The sequence below is a fragment of the Amblyomma americanum genome, chromosome 10 (genome assembly GCF_052857255.1).
Source record: "Amblyomma americanum isolate KBUSLIRL-KWMA chromosome 10, ASM5285725v1, whole genome shotgun sequence".
Lineage (NCBI taxonomy): Eukaryota > Metazoa > Arthropoda > Arachnida > Ixodida > Ixodidae > Amblyomma > Amblyomma americanum.
In genome coordinates this window covers 50,295,964-50,317,923 of record NC_135506.1, presented here as the reverse complement: position 1 = coordinate 50,317,923, position 21,960 = coordinate 50,295,964, and the positions used below count along the sequence as shown (strand labels likewise).

At 47.4% G+C, this 21,960-nt stretch overlaps 1 protein-coding gene across 1 annotated transcript; it reads right to left on the bottom strand.

Moving 5' to 3' along the window:
• Positions 1–699: 699 nt before the first annotated feature.
• Positions 700–19,259, bottom strand: LOC144108279 (uncharacterized). Its single transcript, XM_077641549.1, has 7 exons — positions 19,032–19,259; positions 16,158–16,317; positions 14,115–14,227; positions 11,679–11,814; positions 9,149–9,319; positions 5,351–5,473; positions 700–1,030 (listed from the first exon to the last, which is right to left on the bottom strand). The coding sequence occupies exons 1-7, from the start codon at positions 19,256–19,258 to the stop codon at positions 818–820; spliced, it is 1,143 nt and encodes a 380-aa protein (XP_077497675.1). The 5' UTR covers position 19,259; the 3' UTR covers positions 700–817.
• Between the last annotated feature and the right edge of the window lie 2,701 nt (positions 19,260–21,960).

Genomic DNA, 21,960 nt, shown 5'->3' with positions numbered 1-21,960 from the left:
AACTTTTACCCTCAACTCTTCCCAATGCAGATCTCTGCATAAACACGTAGTGTATAGCACTCCTCTAACACACGCGCTGTATGGTACGTGCCTCCCTACTTGACACCACCTCACGTTCGGATTCTATCATTTCCCCAATTGAGGACTACGGTGGCTGTGAAGGCGCTATAGATGCTTTCCCGTACATTTTCAGATGCTCATTTTACACCCCGGTTCCGCGATTCTTCCAGACTAAGGTTTCCGCTGAGTCAAATACTTCCTCGTAATCTATGAAGGCGACAAATAGGGTTTGGTTACGTTCCGTGCATTGCTATATCACTTCACTGATGGCGTTAGTGTGGTCTGTTTCAAAGGGGCCTTTCAGAAACCTAACATGGTGAATGGTATGGTATGGTATGGTACGATATGGTTTTGTTTGGTATGGTCTGGTATTGTATGGTATGAATTAGTATGGTATATTATATATGATATGATATATGGTATGGTACACGATATGATATGTGGTATAGTATGAAATGGTGTATAATATGATGCATGGTATGGTGTGGAGTAGTATGGTATATTATTTGATATATGTTTTGGTATAATATGGTATTGTATACCATACCGTACTTCATCATACCGCGCCATAGAAACAGCGCATTGGTTAGATAAATGTCAGATGCAGCGAAGGACGTTAGCGATCTGGAATGTGCCGTTATTTACACCTAACCATGCGAAAGGTGACATTATGAATACAAACTCCACTTCACGCCGCATTTCACACATGGCGGCTAGCAACATTGTTCCTCAAGCGTCCCAAACGAGTGCGGTGCTCCTATCTCCGCCTGTAGTTAGCCCAGAGCTTCATGCACTCGTCGTAGTCGTTGTCTTCGTTGAAGCGCGTGTTGAATAACTGCACCAGTTTTCGGGCGAACTGGAGATGCGCGTAGGCACCGTGGCCGCACGTCTCGTCCGGGTCGTCGAGATCTGTGTGGTAAGCCACCAGGCCGTACTTGACCGACACCAGGGATTTCTTGCCACGGCAAAGCTATAGAGGAAATAATGAAAAACAAATGAAACAATCGGTGAGATGTTCAAAGAGACGCCTAAGACAACTCCTAATTCCCGCCCTGGAACAAATCTGTGTTTGTCTGTATGTACCACTCCTCTTAACAATGCCTTCTGGGCCATGAGGGTATCAGAAATAAATAAATAAAATAAGTAAATAATTTTTTTTTCTCACTAAAAATCACTTGCACGGCTTTTTTTTGGTATGTTAATTTTTATACGGCAGCAATAGTGTATTTGTCGAAAATAGAGTTTGAAATTTCTTTTTTTTTTCGTGCCACTCAGTTCCCACTCTTGACGTTAAGATCGAAGGGACGAGGTTATCTGAGTTTAAAAGTGAATACCGATTCAGCCTAGCCTGAGGTATCCCCCCACAAAAACTATTTTGACGCCACCGCAGTTCGCCTGCGAAAACGACCCATGGAAGCCATACCTGTTACTTATTCCTTGACCTCTTCTAGGTTATTGGAGGTCTGTTTACGGTAAACCTAGCCTCTTTGTCATTAGGACACGGTAAATGTTCAGCACAAGCCAAAATCAATTTCTCCTCAGCATCTTTAGGCATTTCACACTCGTTGCGGTCCTTGCAAAAGGTGGCGCAGAACTGCTTCACAAACACTACACTTTATCTTTCCAATCTTTCTCAAGAGATACTGGCTGCCTAACCAGCCACCGCAAGAAAGCCTCAATTTCTCTGTTACTTGATCTCTTGACAGGCAATTTTATTAATAAGTGATCTAACTACTTATCTAGTTGTACAATTACTATTATACTAAAGTTTATCCTTATCAGTTCGCGGCCTGAACACATTAGCCATTTCAATCTACTCAATTTAGTTCTTACCGATAGAATTAAGGGTTTAGATCGTGACAATTTTACGATGACATTACCGAGCAGAGTACACCATGCTCAGTCCTGATATTACGGCGCTTGAAATTCTCAGTGATCGCAACTGTTTGTCATCGCACGAAAAGGTTTAACGCTGAAAATAATCGCAAAACTCTTTTTGTTTCCTAACGAAATCTCGGTTGCACTCGACAGACCTCAGATGCTAAATAGGAGGCTTACTTAGTCCCTACAGTGAATTGGTAGAGATGATCCCTATGACTAAGCCGAGTCAACGCTGGTTATATGCTGTTTAAGGTGTAGGCCTCGCCGAGTTCTGTTCAACTTATAGCTTAGATAATACTATGTTCGAGTAGTTTGCGGAGTTGCGTTAAGTTCTCAGTGCAACATGAGGGCACAGTGATTACACCAAGACACTAGCTTGACCGGTCAAATCAATAAATGCCTGTAAAGGACACCAAGCCATGCGGCTTACATCTCTTTATATATACACATTTTTTTCCTTTATCAGAAAGCATACTTTTCTGTCACCCCTCACCAGGCTCCTCACTTAAAGTGGTACCCCTCTCAGTTCGTGGGCACCGAAAACTCTAGCGCTATACTCCAACCTGTAAGTAGAACCGAAGCCCACTTCTGAAAATTACAAGCGGCTTTTCAGATCTAAGCTGCGCTTTTTTTTTCGGGTGACAAACTTAACAGAGCTCCTTACTAATCGTCTGAGTAAGAGCTTACGTTACGACGTGTTAGCCCCAAAACACAGGCGAATTCTGAAGCTACGATCATCGGTAACACGGGCAGAGATGGCCGCACTCTCTTAGTGAATCACACCCCCAGACAAGATGGCGAGAACTTCTGTTCTTTTCACCAGGAAGTTTTTCACTTTAGAATATGGATGTTCCAATGAACAGATCCAACAATGAATTGGTCCCCTGATATTATTATGTCAGTTCGAAGATACAAAACTTTTCGTAGCCGTAGCCGGCAATAGTTGGTTGCCACTATATTTTGCTAATCGGCCTTTTTCAAAGTTTCATTGCTGAAACACCAAAGAATAAAAGCACCTATTGTCGAAAGCAGAGACTAAAGGATTTACGAATCCGGCGATCGTCTCAGCGAAACGGTGGCCTGTATGACGCGAAGGAGATGTTTTCTTCTTGTCTAACAGATTTTTTTAAAATTCCAAATCAATCTTTTTGCAGCAGCAACTGTGTCCGAGAGGCTGGGTCGCCATCGGTGTCTGCAACGTCGAGTCGGAAAACTACTTCGTTTCCCTATGACCGAAAGACCATGTTGTTCAAGTAGGCCTACGACGGCACACCGAACCATCAGGGCTGCACCAAGGTTCACCTTCCACTGCGCTAGTCCAGGAGACGCGCTTTGCAGGGTGTCCTGGAGCACTCTGCCGCAGCCACCCTTGTGTTGATTCTTATCCAACATGACTCTTTATCAGTCCTTTGCACAATCTTTCCTTTAGATAATGTATTCCATCATCACACTTTTTCTCTGTCTTGTCCTCATTTTTAATGCGATATCGTTAAGGCTGCTGCTCAGCGAAAAGCCGGGCGTCGTCGCGGTAGTGTTAGCGAAAAATCCCCGGATAAGAAATCAACGACCTGCAATCTAGATCGCGTGAATGTGTGACGTCACCACATTATAGTGACCACAATGACTGGTCGCGAGGGTTTGTTGCTGTCTGCGTCTCACAAGACCCGCGGATGGCTGTATTTATAACAGCCATCTGCTGAGGCAGTGCGCATCGCTTAACCGCAGCACCACTACGTTAGGGTGGGTATGAGGACTCCCAATGATCAATGCATATAAAGTAAACAATGATCAATTCCGCATATATGGGCGTTAACCCAATGACGCATAAAGCCCCAGCTTTAGGGTATGACGCTAAAGCGTCATTCTCTTAAGCCGTGGCTTTAGTGTCGCCTACAGTTTTTCGGCCGCGTGGTGTAGTTGACGCGCTCACAATTCAGTGAGGTACTTTCGGTGCCCGCGGCGGCTTCTTATAATGCGATTGCATTACGAAGGCCATGAAGGAGAAAATTTTCCCGCGGCGTCGGCGCCTGCGTGAAGCCTCCTCCTTCCAACCGTGGCAGGTGGTGTTTAAGGACCTCTCCCCCTCTCCACCTGCCATCCGTCCCCCTTTCCGGCCTTCCTTTCGATGGAGGCGAAAACGCAAAAGGTGCCCCTGTGCTGTGCGATGTCGGTGCAATTTATTAGAGATCCCCACGTGGTCGAAATAATCCCTGAAGCCTCCAATACAGCACCTCTTTCTCTCTTCCCCCTTCTTTCACTCCCATCTTCATCCCTTCCCTCACTTCGCGGCTGAGCTGTCCACCGAGAATTGAGACGGTTACTGCCGCCATTTCCTTTCAGAAAAAAAAAACAATTTTTTTAGTGGGCGGAGACGCCGGACGAAGAATGACTCAGCAAAAATAAAAATTACTAAGAAGAAAATGACACGGGCAGCAGCAAACCTATGTGCAAAATAGACAACCTTCCGAAGAAAAATCTGTGCAAAAATTAGGCTTCCGGCAGCTATTCCTTCTCTGCAGCGCTCAGGTAGAGCAACCTATAGGTCTCACAAGCCCCACCGGTCGCTTAACCGCTGCATCACTGCACCGGTAGTGGTACGCAGACACGCCGCGATCTATCAGTGTGGCACGGGTTGTGTAGTAACCACTGCCGGATTTCACACCCCCCAAAAAATTAGAGGTGACGTAATGGGCAGAGTAAAAACGAACCACTGCAGGAGAAGACATCACGTTTGCATGCAAAAATCTGCGCAAAAATTAGCATTGTGGGAGCTAGTACTTTTCCGTGATCGTTTCTTCACATTACGAGAAGCGAATACGAATAGCAATAGAATTTTAGAAGAAAATCAGAATATAATCGGCATTTGAATAGATAGTTCGTTATATTGAGTTTATTGGCGCAAAAGCAGCTTAGGCTGTGATGCGCCAAACACACAATTGGAATAGAATAAGAATTTGAATAGATTCGCGAGTAAAAAAAAAAAGAATGCCATCGCACTTCCTCTGCATAAATACAGCTGATCACTCCTAATTTTTTTTTCTCTCAAAACAACCACTGCAGTACTACTAGGCTACTACTCCTACTAAGGGGTGGATGGACGTGAATATAAGCGCAAGATAATGTATTTCTTGTGGTCAGTGTAATCGGCATCGGCCTGGTATTAGGAGAACCAACGAGGTTCATCGCGCCAGTGTCCTAAATCTCTCAAGAAGTTATACCAACTGTCTCGTTCACACCCCTCAACAACTTCGGCCTTCCGGGGATTCTATTGAGGGCTCTACATGGATGAAAAGAAAGCACCATTGGCTGCGCGCTTTTGATAACGGCTGTATAACGCTCCAAAGGAAAAGCGACTGTCGTAGATGTACTCAAGTAAGTGCCCCTTCCATTCAACAGTTGCCGGACCCACCTTTTCCCGGGAAGACACATCGCTGTCGCACGTGACGACCCGCTTTTCCTCGACGTTCTCGAAAAATGCGCCGATGGGAGTGGTGTCATGGAAGCGCCTAGTCCAGCTGCTGTTTGTGCAGACCTGCAGCGCAAAGGGAACGGGGCATTGCGGTGACCCGGTCTGCACAACAGGACGGGCCAAAGAACGGTCGAAGACAACATAGAGACCCGAATGAACACTCGCAGCTGTTAAACGGTAGGTTTGTAAAACGAGTGATCCTCGAACATAGCATGACTAGGACAATTTCTTGCGGCGTGCCGTACCACAGCAGAGCACGAAAGTTTGTTATGCCGTGATCAGAGCTGCGAAACAACTAAAAAAACATGTTTCTTTCTATTTTCCTTGTTTTCCGTCGCGTTCATGCTTGTTTGATTTGATTTACGGGTGTTTAACGTCCCAGAGCGACTCAGGCTATGAGGGACGCCGTAGTGAAGGGCTCCAGAAATTTCGACCACCCTGGGTTCTTTAACGTGCACTGACATCGCACAGTACACGGGCCTCTAGAATTTCGCCTCCATCGAAATTCGACCGCCGCGGCCGGGATCGAACCCGCGTCTTTCGGGCCAGCAGAAGAGCGCCATAACCACTCAGCCACCGCGGCGGCCGTTCATGCTTGTGTGCGTGTCTATACGCGCACGGGAAACCTTACCCCAAAACGCGCTGGTAGAAAAGCCCGAAGAGCCGTATTCGTTGCGAGATGTTCTACTCAAAAGTGTCGTCGGGAAAAGTACTACGTGCAGGTGCGGACTAAACAAAGGCCAACACGCAGGCACCAGCCGCTCTTTTCCGGCCGCGCGACTTCTGCTGCAGTAGAGGTCGCATCGTATAGTTTTCGTTTCAGCGCGCCCTGCTTCTAAGGAATGGTACAGGCTTTGCCAAAAATATACAACCCAAAGGGTTTGCTTCCGAGCCGCGTAGCTGCACCCTTGAGCACATTCGACAGTCCTAAGCTTAGGAGGGTTTAGGGCTTAAGTTTATCCCGCCTTTGTGAGATTAGGGTACCTGAGTTTACTCAAGAGGAGCCACGTTGCAGATCAGAGAAGCAGACCCCTTGGGCTGTGTACTTTTGACAAAGACTCTACATCTCTCGACAAAGTGCCTCCACTTTCAAACATCGATGGTAGTGCGCACCGAACAAGCACTTCGGCATGTACTGTCGTTTCGTTTTCCGAGGCAGACGACACGTAATGGTGACGGGGCATGCGCCCAGTCAATCAATTATTCACGATTACTTATTTTTCACACCGACCCGATCGACCGACCGACCCGGCCGACTGACTTGAAACTTTTTTTTAAACATCTGTCAATCACGCGGCCGCCGCTTTGCGACAAGCTCTCGCACATTCATGTCACTGCGCTCGCGCTGGTTCGCCATATCTGCCCTGGGTTGCAGCAGCTGTTAGGGGGGGGGGGGGGGGGGGGCTGTGCTCTGAGGTTGCCTTCGACGTTCTTGTGTTGCATGCACTCAGGAAGGTCGACACCCTCTCGCCTCATTCCACCACCTCTAGCGCATTGAGAGTTACTCGGAAGGACCAACACTACGTGCGTTCGTTGTCTTTGGGTTGCGATTCCGAGGATAAAGGTGTGAGCGCGAAATATTCGCGTCCCTGGCTGCGGCTAAACAATGTGGTGCATCTAACTTCATTGTTTCAGCAGTGCAGTGGAAGAAAATTATTGACTTCCGTGTCAACCAGGACGGAGCACACTGAGGTGATTCGCCCCTTCGAGGCCCTGTGTAATGGGCGCACTCGCGTCCCTGTTATAAACCCTAGACCTTAGTTCAGCAAACACCAGTGCGTTCCTGGTGGCGTTTTTTTTCATTAATCCACTCATTTAGGGTGATTCGCTACTTCGGCGAGTATTTATACAAAACAGTGAAGCGCTAGCTGCGGCGCTATAACTCAAGGAGTTAAAGATGCAGCTGTCGAAAGAGGCAACAATGACTTTCACTACAAAGGCTTGCAACACGAAGGCGACACATTAGCCCTATGACCGTTATGTGAAACTGGAAAATCAACTTGATGATGGTGATGATAGTGAATTTTTACGGCGCAAGGGTATCTGCGACCAAAGAGTGCCATGGCGCAAGGTATTTTGGTTTTGCTCAAGGTGGGGTCAGAGACCCATTTCCCTAGCATTTTACCCTAAAGAAGCCGAGCACCAGGCCAGGGGAAGCTTGTACCCATCGTATCACTGGTGGGTACCCTGCGGCACTGGGGATCGAACCCCGCACCTCCCGATATGCGAGGCGAATGCTCAACCACTGGACAGCTTTAACTAGCGATGACGAGAGTAAAGAAACCGGAGCCCCACCCGAGTTGATGAGATGGACGCGAGTTACAAACCATCCGTTACAAGACGGCGCATGAAGGCGGCGCTTGCTAAACCTGGCTGAACCCTGTCGTGTCGCACAATCTTGAGGACCTCAAGCCACGTGTGGCAATGAGGCACAGGCACCTCGCTAAGAAAGCTCTTCATTGAGCGAACTTGTGCTCAAACTGAAGTAACTCGGCAGCGGCAAAGCGGGCGACCGCCGTCGGGTGCAGACGAACGGTGTGGCCTAACGGCCATAGCCCGAGCAGATTTTGTGCCTGGCTTATCGCTCTTCTGCGAGCCATTCGCAAGCAGGCACGTGGCGATGATAACGCTTGACAGACAGTAAGAGAGCAGTCATCGCGCGAACTGAAAATAAGTGGGCTGTCTGTTGCTGGCCAGATTCGATAACATGTATACCGCGTAGTTCACGGCAATATTTACAGAGGGCAAAACGTTTGTCTAGAACACTTTATGGGTGTGTTTCGGGATGAACACCCCGTATCTAGCGATAACATTTCATTAAAAATTATCTGGAATTAAGCATGTGGAGCTGAACTCATACGATTTCAACGCCATTTTTTGCATTCCTGGTCGCAGCGGTTTTGTGAGCTTCGGAACACAATTTGCTCGTTCTAGACATGTGTTTTGTCCTCTGTACGACCAGTAGAAATGCCGTCGCACCAATGCACCCTGTCCCGACTCTGAACTCTCCTTTCCACGCAGATTGATCGCGGCAGCAGGCTATGAGGAGCCGCAGTGAACCCAGTTTTTGAAAGAGTCGTTGAAGAAAAAATGGCGCACCCATTTCAATTTCGTGCCAGTTTTAGAAAGCGATTCGAAAACTTCGTACCGTACTCGATTCGTTCGAATAATTTTGAACTTTTTTTTGCGAATATAATCTGGGATATATAACTCGGTATTAAATTTCCGATATTCGTCCACTCCTAGCAATAAGCACTGATAACAGCGGCCAGTACATTACACTATGAGCCGCCCCTGTGGCTGAGTGGTTATGGCGCTCGGCTGCTGACCCGAAAGACGCGGGTTCGATCCCGGTAGCGGCGATCGAATTTTGATTAAGGCGAAATTCTAGAGGCCCATGCACTGTGCGATGTCAGTGCACGTCAAGAGCCCCAGGTAGTCAAGGTTTCCGGGGACCTTCACTACGGCGTCCCCCATAGCCTCAGTCGCTTTGGGACGAGAAAAGAAAAAGCAGGCAGTATTGATCGGGTGGCGAAGGCATAATCGACAAATAAGTTATCTGAGAAAAGGTGGTCACAAGCGCGACACCACTTTTTTAAAAGGCTAGCAAGGAAAAAGAAACGTGGTTGCGAATGTTACCGTACCTATCCTAGGCGGCAGTGATACCATGTAACTATTAACAAAAAAGTTTGGTTCTGGAACAAAGAAAGTTTGTTCAGTGAACATGAGTACGCATACGTCGGCGATGTTGACCCAGAGCGGCTTCTTCGTGTCCGGGCCACTTTTCGCCAGGATTTCGTGCCTGCCAGGGGTGTGGTAGTCGCGGCATCCCAGCGCCATAGACAGAAAGAACTGCGTGTGCCCTAGCCCTTGCTTGGACAGTTCATGAACCGCCCAGTGAGCTGTGTCCTGAGAAGGGAAATCAAATGAGAGAATAATGCAGTTCGGTAACTGCGTGAACTTATAACTTTCTTCTGCTTCTGCACAAACGACGTGCTGCAGTTAGACACTACAGATAAACTAAATTGTCTTTGGAAATAACAAGAGAAAGAGAGAGAGAGACTTTAATGAAACAGGAGTGGTCTGCCTGGGAAATAAAAAGGACACCCTTTGATACCTACAGGCATATTGTGGCAGGTACGCTCTAAACAGAAAGGAGTTAAAAAGAGAGTAAGCTGTCGTCTGTCGCACTCCCTTTTATAAAAAAGAGTACGCTATGAGAGAGCTTACTCTTTTTTTACTCCCATGGGGAACCTGCGCTGCCAAGGTGACACTGCAATTGTTCCATTCGGCGATTCAAAACTGGTTTTGTCAGCCGCTTGGGCCTCTGCAAACGCGAGAACACATTCTGCGCGATTAGATACCCGCGTTTGGCGGACAGCATTCATTGCCTAGCTTCTCTCGGCGTAGCCCAGATAGCTGACGCACGGCACGTGCGCCTTCGACAGAGCGCGGAGGCTCACGCCAATAAGCGCCTGAAGGTGGCGCGGAAAAGTACGAAGAGTACTACCCAAAACTGCTTGCTCTTCTCGCTAGGCAGTGTGTAATGGCGCTGCAATCGGCACCGCAAACTTCAGCGCAAGTTCCACATATAGACGTATTCGTGTTTAGAGTGTAGTGGCCGCATTGCACGTCGTCGTTTTCATCAATTTTCATCTGCGCCGCGAACAGATCAGATCAGCTTAACCTCGATTAGAGCTTAATCTGAGTCTAACATCGTCACCGCACGTACCGACGATGCTTCAAATCAAAACCATGAGCCAATCAGGCTAAACACACGCCTACTCACGTCTACTCAGTTTACCTACATTAAAACCCTACAACTTCTCTCAATATACTTGTGTATAGTGTATGATGAAGTAAGGTTACACAAGTATTGCTTAGGTGTTTTTGTTTTTTGCCACTGATGGGAAACTGCACCGTGGGCTGAAGTCTGCTCTTCTATGCCATAATTGTCGAGCGGATGCATAAATTCAATTCAGAAGACTCAAAACGAGCAGCATAAATGCATGACAGTTGTATTTCTGGCAACTTAGGAAGGCGAGGAATTTACTTTCTTGGCCATTTCCTCTTAATATCTGCTGAATCCAACTCTCAAGACATGTTTACGCTGCCACATGCATTTTCATTCAGCTGACATTCCTTAAACGGCAACTCCGGGAGTTCTGTAAATAATTTTAGTTGATACAGTAACACCATAATCCTTAGAGTCTCCTGCCTCCTTCACAGCAAACCGTTTTTCAAAATAACAATTGGGAACCGTTTTAAAGCAGTAAAGATAAAACCGAAACAGGAACTTCCTCCGTAGCCAAGCGTGAGAACTCGCATGACGCATCGATGACGGCACAGACATTCCCCGATAAATACTCCTCCGCTCGTTGAATAGTTGAAGCAGAGACTGGAAGCGATCAGTCCTTTCATAAAATGCCTGTGACAGACTAATACGGGCATAAATATTTTGTTACTGAAGCGATGAGCAGGTATTAACGTGCTGGGAATCTTTGTGTCGTCTAAATGCAGTGTTGCCCGTAGAAATCTGAACTAAAGCTAATCTGATGATGATGATGTTGGTGTCAATGGTGGTGGTGGTGGTGGGTTTTAATGGCGCAAGGGCACCTCAGGCCAAAGAGCGCCAAACACAAGCTGAACGCTCAAATTAAGGTAATAAGATGCGATGGGTGTGAAGTTTCATGAAGTAATGAAACATTGGTGTATAAGGCCTAAAAAGTTTTTCGCGATGTATAATTACCTGTGAAGAAATTAAAGGGAGACATGCATAATCTTTAAAAGGCTAAGATGTTTCAGAAATGAAGTTCGACAAAAGCATTTGTTGGGCGAGTTGGTGTTTACGATGATCCATAACTACAGCGCAAACGACAGGACAGCGCTGTGTGGTGTCCCTTCTTCATCTCTGTCCTGTCGTTTGCGCTGTAGTTATGGATGTTTCAGAAACAGTTCTTTCCTGGGCAAGCTGATATGAACTAGGATCACGGGAACGGCAAACTGTAAAATCGTTTTGCGCTGGAATGAAACGTTGCATGGTTGCCAAACTTTCTGGAAGTATTCAAGAACGAGAAGAAAACGTACAGCTCGGAAAACGAGCAATGTAAGTTTCATTTGAGCACGGTAATCTCGAAAACTTCCGGAGCTGCGCTTTAAAAACCTCCCGTGGCTTTTTAGTGGCGGTGTAAGCCCTGCGTTGTGCCCAACACTGTTCTTTTTTTTTTTGCGCTGCGAGGCGCTTCACAACTTGAGAGTATATACTTACTAAATTGTACGGGTAGATCTCCTGGTTTATAATTTTTGACGAATTCCAAAAGATCGGCGGCAATACCTGCCCTTTTCCCCGATCGTCATGGGCCACGTGGCCGTAGGCGACGACGCCGTGGACGTGCAGTATATTTCTGAAGGAAAAATGCAAGAGCAAGGAAAAACTTCATATAGGGATCTCATAACGCGGGAAAATTCACCGCCGTCAGTTGCAGTTGCCGCTCTTCACAAGCTAGCATTCACCTCACCACCTTAGGTTTGTAAAGCAACTATATTAGTAGGTTGCTTCCTTGTGTGGCTTGGTCTCGGCGGCATCTCGAAAGCCGTGCTTTTAGTTAGATATTTATCCTATATTTCAAATGCAGATACAGTGCCTCTGGAAAGTGGCAGAAATTGTTGGGCTAGATGGCGCGCATTTAAGTGCGCAAATTTCTTCAGCACGAAAGTGTACATTCGTGAAGTACGAAAGGCTGAAAAGTATGACACCTTGCTATGGGACGGCATTTTTGGGCCGAAGCTTTCATGATGAGCATATCCGAGGCTCAAGGCCAGATAATGTCATATTGTGCATTACTGTCGCTAAGGGTGAAATTGAAAATTTATGCTGAACCTCAGTTGATCCTGGCAACATTTTTAGAGCCAAAGCTATACTACGCTAGTCCGAAACAAACTTTCGCTGCGTTTTGCCGGAGCCTCGAGCGGAGCAGGAAGGTGGTTAGCAACGGCGCCCCTAGCAACCGCATCTGAGTCTAGAAACAGGTGGTCGCTGTGTCGAGCTCCGCGCTTCGCCACGGCGCAGCTCCGCTGGATCGGTAGTCTAAGATATTATATAGGCGTGTACTAGTTAGTGTGGTTAGCATTATGACGTCATAGTATAGTAATGAGCATAAATAGTAGTAAGCATAAAAATGTTTCCGGACCTGCATCTAGAAACGGGTGGTCGCTGTGCCGAGCTTAGCGCTTCGCCGCGGCGTAGCTCCGCTGGATCGGTAGTCTAAGATAGTATATAGGCGTGTACTAGTTAGTGTGGTTAGCATGATGACGTCATAGTATAGTAATGAGCATAAATAGTAGTAAGCATAAAAATGTATCCGCATCTGCATCTAGAAACGGGTGGTCGCTGTGCCCAGGTCCGCGCTTCGCCGCGGCGTAGCTCCACTCGATCGCTTATAGTATATAGGCGTGTACTAGTTAGTGTGGTTAACAATGATGACGTCATAGTAATGAGCATAATTTGTAGTGAGCATAAAAATGGCCGCATGTAATATATTGTAACGTGCTTTGCGTAGACGACAAATGAGAGGAGATCAGAAGCGTGGAGAAAGAGGAAGCTGGTCGGTCTGATCGGTTTGAGCTCTGCGCCCCGTCGCTAAATCTCTTAAATAAACACCCCAGATTCACTCAGTGCCTGCTGAGTACGTAACAGTTGTGGTGGACGTTGCTGGGTATCACCACGGATTCCCCTGTTCCTCGACGCAGCTGCAACAATATTACTGGAAACAATATTACTGGACGTAACAATATTACTGGAAAGAGGAAGTTAGCCTAATAATGTAAGAGTAATTATACGGGTTAATTACCGTTATTAAACAGTTGATATGTATGTTGCTATAGCAACAGATAACTACAAGTGCTAAACACGTGACGTGACCTTCAGCTTGACCTTGAAAATGAACTTATCGAAATGCTAAAATAACAATGCATGAGCGAATGACGTCATATACGGTATAACGCAAAGCAAGTCACGTGACAGCTTGACGTCAATCGGCGCGTTGAAAAGGCGCTATACCGAGGCTGCTTTCGCCACAGACGGCGGCGACATGGGCGGGACCTACGAAGCGGTCACTTCGACGAGCTCCGGCACTGGCAGTTGTCCGGAACGCACTCAACGTTGCAAACAGCAAGCCGCATCTAGTTGCCCGATACACCAGAGCTTTCGCTCTCTAAACAGATTCAACAGTCGTTAAACCACATCTAATTTTTCCTCACGAAATTCACGGCGCGGAAAGAAGTGTAGGGGCTCTGGTTGGCCAGCCGATACGAAAATTATGCACCGAAACCACCCGATATAATGCCGAATACTGGTCATAGCAGGAATGAACTGAATGCCGATGCAATGACATAGTACTTTTGCTTGTGCAATAGAGTGAAGGACGGCTTGAATTTTTTCACTTTTCCTCGGATTTCCGAAGAGAAATTAGTCACAGCTACCTTTTGCGAGCTTGAAACTTTCCCTTGCGTTCGATGAAGCAGCAGGCACGTCAAAGCCGACGGTTAGAATTCAGGCCTTATGTTACTGTAACAACCTGTTTTTGCTTTTCTTTGTATAAAACAGATCAAGAGAGCATAACTGGTGAACCGAACGCTTCCTCGTCAACATTGAAAGTTAGGAGAGCGGTCACATCTCACATTTATTTGTGCATACCGCACTCACCTGATATTGTCACGTGTTTCGTTTATCCACCGCAGGGAGTTCAAGGCACCAGCGACCAGGAAGTAACTAGGCCGCGCTGGTTTCTTTCCTTTGTGAATGACTTCTTTGATCTTCTGCGCACCCAAGGAAGGAAAGCAGTGAATGCGTGCACAAACGGCTGTTAAACATGCGTAGAAGCAATTTTTTAACAATTCCTCTCTGATTGCTACTCTAAAGTACACGTAAAACACAAGCACAAATTGAAAAAAAAAATTAGAGCCTACGGAAAGCCATTTAAAACTCACCCCTATCAAAGAAAGCTATATCGAGCGTGGATATAGCTTATCTGATCAAACTTGACCTCCTTTGTTACAGAAAAAAAGTACCAAGTGGAATGACTTTTGCGACCCCATTTGGCAACATTCTACCCAGTGTGTCAGAAAACCCGCTTTTGACATTCGCTTTAAAAGCTTTAAAATTGTAGAGCTGATTCTCTGTATATAATGCATGCATTCCAAACGGCCCAGTGTTCAGCTTTCTTGCCTCCATAATGGCCGTAGGACAGCAACTTTCTTTGGCAGTGAGCGTCACGCGTAAACAACAAATCACGTTGGCATAGTGATGGCTTTTAGCAGTCATTATCACCTTGTGAACGATAACCTCACCTCAGAAGGAAATATACTAGACCCTTGTCCGAGCACTGCCTGCTTGTGGAGAAACACAGGCTGTTGGCAGCAAGGGCGTCAGTGGAGCTCGCAGCCTCATTTGCAAGTTCGACGCTATTAGTAAGGATAAACTTTTGTTAAAACTTTGTCGCTTTACAAAGGGCTTTTCAACCTTTCATTACGGAAGCCTCAACGGAGTTTTGTCCTCGCAGCTTCCAACTTAAGCTTCGATATGAAACTGCTTCGAAACGAGTGCCCAGCGTGTCGTATTGTTTCATTAAGACAGAGGGCGTTCTTGCTGATGCACGCACTGCATTGAGTTTCAGTTTAGTACTGGTTAAAAAGTGAGCAAATTGTGTCCCAAGTGTTAACACCGATACCAAGAAGTGAGAGAACATCTCGCGCACGTAGCTGTACTCCTAGAAATGAAAGCTTCACAGCTCCTAAATTTCCGAAGTTGAAAATCCGCTCCTGATCCAGGAGAAGAAGACTTAGCCTCTCAGCAGCAGTCTATTCTCGAACTAACCTAACCAAGACTGCCAGCAGTTGCCAGGGTAATCCTGATTTGTTAAACAACACTAAACAAGTCCGGACCTAAAAACGACTTCTCGAATAAACACGGTCCCGAACACGCAGTGGCGCCGTGTTCGGGCTTCATCTAAAGACTAATTTTTCTTAATAAGGGGAAATTAAGAAACGCGTACATTCTTCCCCTGTTTTCGAACCGGTCTGCTCGGGTGAGTAATAAGGGTAATTAATCCTTTCATAACCTACATCAAACTGAGGATTACACAGAAAACATTGGAGAAAATGTTTTCGTAAGTTCCTACACTGTTTTTGGCTGTAATGAGCATTTTCGTTCTGATCGCTGTCATGACGCATGTAAAGGGGCTTGAACCGGTTTCCCCTCTGGCATAAACGGGCAACCCAACCGGAATAGGTTCCCATGGTTACATAACTTTTTATTTATTTATTTATTTATTTATTTATTTATTTATTTATTTATTTCAGTACTTGAAGGCCCTTGGAGTGGAATGCATGAAAAATATCTCTATGTAAGTAATTATAACACAGGAATCACGGCAATACGAGACAGAAAATAGGAACAACAATAACGCGGTAAAATTCAGGTTACTGGGAGTAAACATATTTTTCGAGAGCAGATTTGAACAAAACAGAGTCGGTAATTGTGGCAACTGAGATGGGCAGGTGGTTCCATTCGTTGCTTGTTTTTGGAATAAATGAGTGGAAATATGCGTTCATGCGAAAAAAGGGGATGCCAACTTTTTATGACGGTGATCTCTACGGGATGAAATGTATTCAGGATCAGAGAGAAGCGCTTCTTTAAGATGGCGATTACGTGTGACACGATTAGGCTGCCGCAAACATGCCAGCTTACCTTCAGAGTTTGGTACACCTCTCTGTACGACGCCTCGCTCAGCTGAAAGGGCGGTATGGTGAGAAAGCCGTAATGATACAGTTTTTTTCTCCAAAATCCTTCCAATGTATCCTGGGTAAGCGCGTCTTCCGAAAGTTGTTTTGGTATTTTGTTCCTGGCTCTGAAACAGAAAATGCGAAGAACTCGATAGCCGCTCTACACTCGCGGTTTTCATTTAGCCATATAACGTTTACCCTTTCAGACGTTAATTAAACAAGCGTACAGATAATGAACAGAATGAACGCACCTCAAAATTCGGCTGTCAAAAACCACCATTTTTATTTCTTCAGTGTAATGAAGGACGCCTTTGTTTTTGTGGGCTAATGATAAGAGTGAATGCTAAGGGGAGCCCTATTTTTGAACAACAATGCGCAATATTCCAGAGCGGCATCTGTCGAATGTCGAGACCACTATACCCTGCCCCATGGGATGACCAGCAAGGAACAACATTCCGCGAGGAATCAGAGATCCGATCAAAAGCCCAACTGGTCACAAAGCGTTTTAGCCTCTCTTCTGGACGCGGAAATAGCGTTCAGAATATATTTTCAGAACGCAATGGTAACACCAGTCAGAACATGGCTTGTGGTTCTTCTCTTTGTATCAAGTGGACAAGACGAACGCATCCTATCTAGGTATATGTGCGGTAGTGTTCCCGTATATGCTCCCGCAGGGAGCAGAGTTGCGAGTCTCTTTCCTCTTGCCGCTCCGAACGCCATTCGCCGAGAGGCGATCACATGATTTTCGTGACGTCAAGTGTTAAACTTTCCGTGGGGAAGCTGACTTCACAGGTGTAGTGTTGCTGTATATGCTCCCACAGGAACACTACACAGGGGGACAGCCCCTCCTAACTTGAGCACAGTCTGCTTTGTTATCCGACGGGAGGCTATTGTGAAGGCCCCACCTGGACGAGGATGGGGCTCCCCATCTTGAGTGCTGTCCGCTTTGTTATCCGACTGAAGGGGTATTGTGAAGCCCCCACAGGGACAAGGAGGGGTGCCTCTAAACCTCTAAACAGCTTTCACGTGAGGCTCCTGCCACTTATGTGCGGAAGTCTCGCGCGCCATCTTTTGGCGCTCCTGAGTACTCCGCTGCGCTTCTAGTCCCAGCAACTGCCGATTGCCGGCGCCATTACGACACGTCATGTTCCTGTATATGCCCCAGCATATACAGGAACACTAACGTAAAGCGGATTCCGGTTGTTCCTGCGCATAGATTGCTAGTTAACAAGAATTGGTCCCGCACTTGGTCATCCTAATTGACTAGATATTGCTCGCTCACACAAGGCCTCCTTTTATCGCGCTCAACCAAAGCTCCTCCGTATAGCAGAGCGATAGCGCGCCCGGCTATCAACCCAAGAAGCAGGGGCTCAAGTCCCGACTCGACCATTCTTCACCTCAGCGCAATAGCTTTTCTTTCTTCAGAGGCACTAAGTAATGTAAAGACCCCGTAGACCAATAAGGACTTGCGCAGAGAGGTAATAATTGTTGTACTTTTTACCCTTTGTCGCATGTTTGCATTACCCGCGCTAGGTCATGTGGTAACAGAGTCATCGACCAACGGTAATTTCGTTTTCACACCGCAGTAGTACCCGCGGCGGTGGCTCAGTGATTAAGGCGCTCGTCTACAGAGCCGGAGCACCCGAGTTCGAATCCGGCCGCGCCGGCCGCGTTTCGATGGAGGCGAAAAGCAAAAACGCCTGTGTGCTGTGCAACGGCAGTGCAAGTTAAAGATCCACAGGTGGTCGAAATTATTCCGGAGCCTTCCACTACGGCACCTCTTTCTTCTTCATCTCCCTCCTTTATGCCTTCCCTTACGGCGCGGTTCGGGTGTCCACCGAGATATGTGAGACAGTTACTGCGAGATTTCCTTTCTTCAAAAACAAATTTTCATTTTCTTTACAACCGCAGAGGTTGCCGCCGAATGGAACGGAGCTGCCGATGGAGGCGGAAACGGGCAGCCGACGCCGCCACCTGCGCGCGCGCGCGCGCTCTTTCTCCGGGCGTTTTCTATGGGACCCGACGCTGACCAGGAGTCCGATTTCAATACAGTTTACACTTTTAAAGAAATATGCGATTATTACAAATCCACGCATCAAGCTCCTCCCACCCCGTGCAAAGGGCTGGGGAAGGCCAACGAGCGGGTACTCCTGCGCCTGCTGACTCACACGATGCTGTGCCCAGCAATCTAAAGCATTTCGATACTCAATTCGACGGGCGGTGCACGCACTGTGGGGAGGTGTCTGACACCTACCACATGGTGTGGGCCTGCCAGCAGAACCCACCCCTACCCCCTATCCTAAACCGCACCTGAGAGGACTGTGAGGCGGCCCTCTCCTGCTGGTGCACCCTCGAGGCCCAAAGCGCCTTAACGGAGCGCGCCCGGGCTGCGGCAACCGCCAATGGGGTGCCTGACTAGGCATCCCACCTAGTGGTTGTAAGGTGGTGGTGAACGCATTTATTTGATTATTGCAGAGAGGTTACGTGGGGAGCACTTCCTAGTGGGCCGCTCCTCTTACAGTACTAGGTGGAGTCCCTTATTCAGGGACCCCATTGGTCTGGGCCGCCACTCGAGCTCTCTGTTGTAAGGGCGTGAACGACCCCCAACACTCTCTCTATGATTAAATAATTGTTTTCACCACCACCACCACCAGCCACTGTAAGCACCACATCCACATGCATCCCACTGCGTGTTTGACCTGCTGTAGTAGATGGTCCCGCCGATTTTTCAACTTTGGTTGACGCCGGCCGCGGTAGCTATGAATGGCAGCATTATGCAGTGCAAAGGCACTTGTACGCTTGTGCTTTGTAAAAACACACAAACAAAGCGCGCACTCACTCGTAGTCGAAGCTGACGCCGTACTCGGTCTTGGAGTGCTGAGAGGCGCCCTGAATGATGAGCTTGAGGGCGGCGTCGTAGGGGCCGCCGGAACTTTCGAGCACGGTGCCGTTCTGCTCGTACGCCTGGTAGAAGCTGAAGTCGCAGGCACCGTCCTTTGGAAGCTCCCAGAACTCCCGGATGGTCATGGCGGCTTCGAACACGCAGATGAGCGAGTTGTACGGCATCGGCGGTTCTGCGGGAGAACAGGTACGTCATTGAGAGGGGAGCGTGACCCAATAATAATGATAATAATAATAATTGATTCCTGTGGAAAGGCAATGGCGCAGTATCTGTCTCATATATCGGCGCACACCTGAGCCGCACCGTAAGGGAAGGGATAAAGAAGAGAGTGAAAGAAGAAAGGAAGAAAGAGGTGCTGTTGGAGGGCTCCGGAATAATTTCGACCACCTGGGGATCTTCAACGTGCACCGACATCGCACAGCATATGGGCACCATTTGCGTTTCGCATCCATAAAAACGCAGCCGCCGCGGTCGGGTTGGAACCCGGCAACTCCGGATCAGTAGCCGAGCGCCCTAACCACTGAGACAGCGCGGCGGGTGAATAAGGCAACCTGGCGATGCGTCTTGTCCGAGGTAAGGGAAGCGTTCCAGGAGGAGGAAGGGCGGGTACGGGTAAGAGGACGAGGTGACACGGTAAGCTTGTTAGCAGACGGTGTTCCGGGGACGATTGCGCTGCAAGGAGAGTTGATTACAGGATTTCGAGGAATGGTGATTAAAGAGATTAAGGCCAAGGGAACCGGGTAAACCCGGCCGCGGTGGCCGCGCTTAGGTGGAGGTGAGACGCAAAAGCCGCTCCTCTGCAGCTCGACGTCAGTGCACGTTAAATATTGCCAAGTGGTCGAAATTATTCCGGAGACCTCCACTACGGCACTTTTCTTCGTTTATTTTTTCGCTCTCGCTCCCTCCTTTATACTCTCCCTTACGGCGCGGTTCGGCTGCCCACCGAGATCTTAGACAGTTAGTGCTCGATTTCCTTCAATAATAATAAAAATAATTGGTTTTTGGGGAAAGAAAATGGCGCAGTATATGTCTCATTTATCGTTGGACACCTGAACCGCGCCGTAAGGGAAGGAATAAAGGAGAGAGTGAAAGAAGAAATGAAGACAGAGGTGCCGTAATGAAGGGCTCCGGAATAATTTCGACCTCCTGGGGACCTTTAACGTGGACTGACATCGCACAGCACACGCGCTCCTTAGTGTTTTGCCTCCATAAAAACTCAGCCGCCGCGGTCGGGTTCCTCCAGATCTGTAGCCGAGCGCGCTAACCACTGAGCCACCGCGGAGGCTTTTTCCTTTCAGCAAAAATCAATTTTCAATTTTCAAGGGTTTCATGAGCTCTCGGCCTGCGAAGGCTGGCCGCGTGGACGTCACACTCTGTTCTCAGTTTTATTTTTTTCCTCCGTGGTTTCACCCAGGAGGCGCTGGTTAAATAATTCGCAGTCTTGGTTGAAAATCGGACATATCGCGCCACCTATGAAGGAAGAGGCCAAACAAAAGTTCCCTGTTTCGAAAACAGGCGGCGCACCTTTCGTCATTCCTCCTAAAGTGCCTAGATACCCTGGGTTTGCTTCATTCTCTAAGAGCGTTACCTCGGCGTCGTCTCCCCTTTTATTCTCTTTATCCACTCCTGCATGGTGCGGCTCAGACACGCGTGCTGTGCCATTACAGCACGATAAGGCACCCTAGGTGGTTAAAATTATTGCGGAGCCCTGCAGTACGCCGCCCCTTTCTCCCTTCCTCCTTTCACACCCTCCCTTATGTCTATTCTCATACCTCGGTTGAGATGCATACGGGGAATGAGACAGTTACTGCCTGTAACCGTTTATATAAGCATGAATTTGCCAAGTGCGGTAAACTTATAGCTTTAGCGTATGGCAAATATCCAGTTGTGGTAAATAATAGTCTGGAAATAAATCAACCGCTATACGGGTAAGTAAAGCTTAAAAACGAGATTCCCTTCCAATAAAATGAGCAAATTATACATGCTTAAGCTATGGATCTCTCCAAGAAAACGAAACATAAGACGCAGTCAGCACCTATTCACTGTTAACCTGAAGACTACGCCTGATAACTGCTGTTGACTAAGGCCTCTTACCATGTTGGATGATCTACAGAAGTTAACTACTCACCCGTCGTGGTTGTCGGCCCTGGAAAGATTTATGAGTGTGAATTATTGTCCACAAAATGAAGTCACCGGGGTTGAATATTGTTGATCAATGTGCTAGCTGAGCCCTGTGTTTTCATACCACAGTGAGACGACAAGTCGAATCACTATGCCCCACGTGCACTTGCGTATTATTTGTGTAGGCGTACGCAGCCTCCAAGCTAAGGCACTTCGAGAAAATATTAAAAGACAAGAGAGAGAGAGAAAGACGGAAAGGCAGGGAGGTTAACTAGGCAGCGCCCGGTATGCTACCCTACACGTGGGAAGGGGAACGGAGGGAGAGATAGAAAGGGGAGAGAACAAAGGGAGATGATCACTTTTACACATGTCCGCTGGCCGTTACTTGCAGGGTACACAGGGCACACACGGATAGTTCACAATCTTGCACTCAGTCCTGAGTCCTTCGACAACTTTAAAAGTGCCTTCAAAGCTGTCCTCTGCGATGAAGGCTTACTCCAAGGACCCACAATGTTGGCTTCAGCAAGGGGCCCAGGATCTAAACGACAAAATAACACGAAACCCAGCCCCTTCAACGCGCTTCTTTAAACTAAGAAGCATATACGGGTGAGATGAATTCGCCTTGAAAACAAATTTTTCGCAACGCAAATTTTTCTAAGTGTCTCGTACTTTAGAACCGCTTTAAACACTTGTGTGTGTGTGTGTGTGTGTGTGTGTGTGTGTGTGTGTGTGTGTGTGTGTGTGT

What these genes read in the sequence shown, in the direction of transcription:
- LOC144108279 (XM_077641549.1), bottom strand. Translation starts at nt 19,258, where the DNA reads ATGCCGTACAACTCGCTCATCTGCGTGTTCGAAGCCGCCATGACCATC. An exon ending in GGCGTCAGCTTCGACTACGA is followed by an intron (nt 16,318 to 19,031) that starts GTGAGTGCGCGC and finishes TTTCTGTTTCAG; the next exon opens with AGCCAGGAACAAAATACCAA. An exon ending in ATGTGTCTTCCCGGGAAAAG is followed by an intron (nt 1,031 to 5,350) that starts GTGGGTCCGGCA and finishes TTTCCTCTATAG; the next exon opens with CTTTGCCGTGGCAAGAAATC.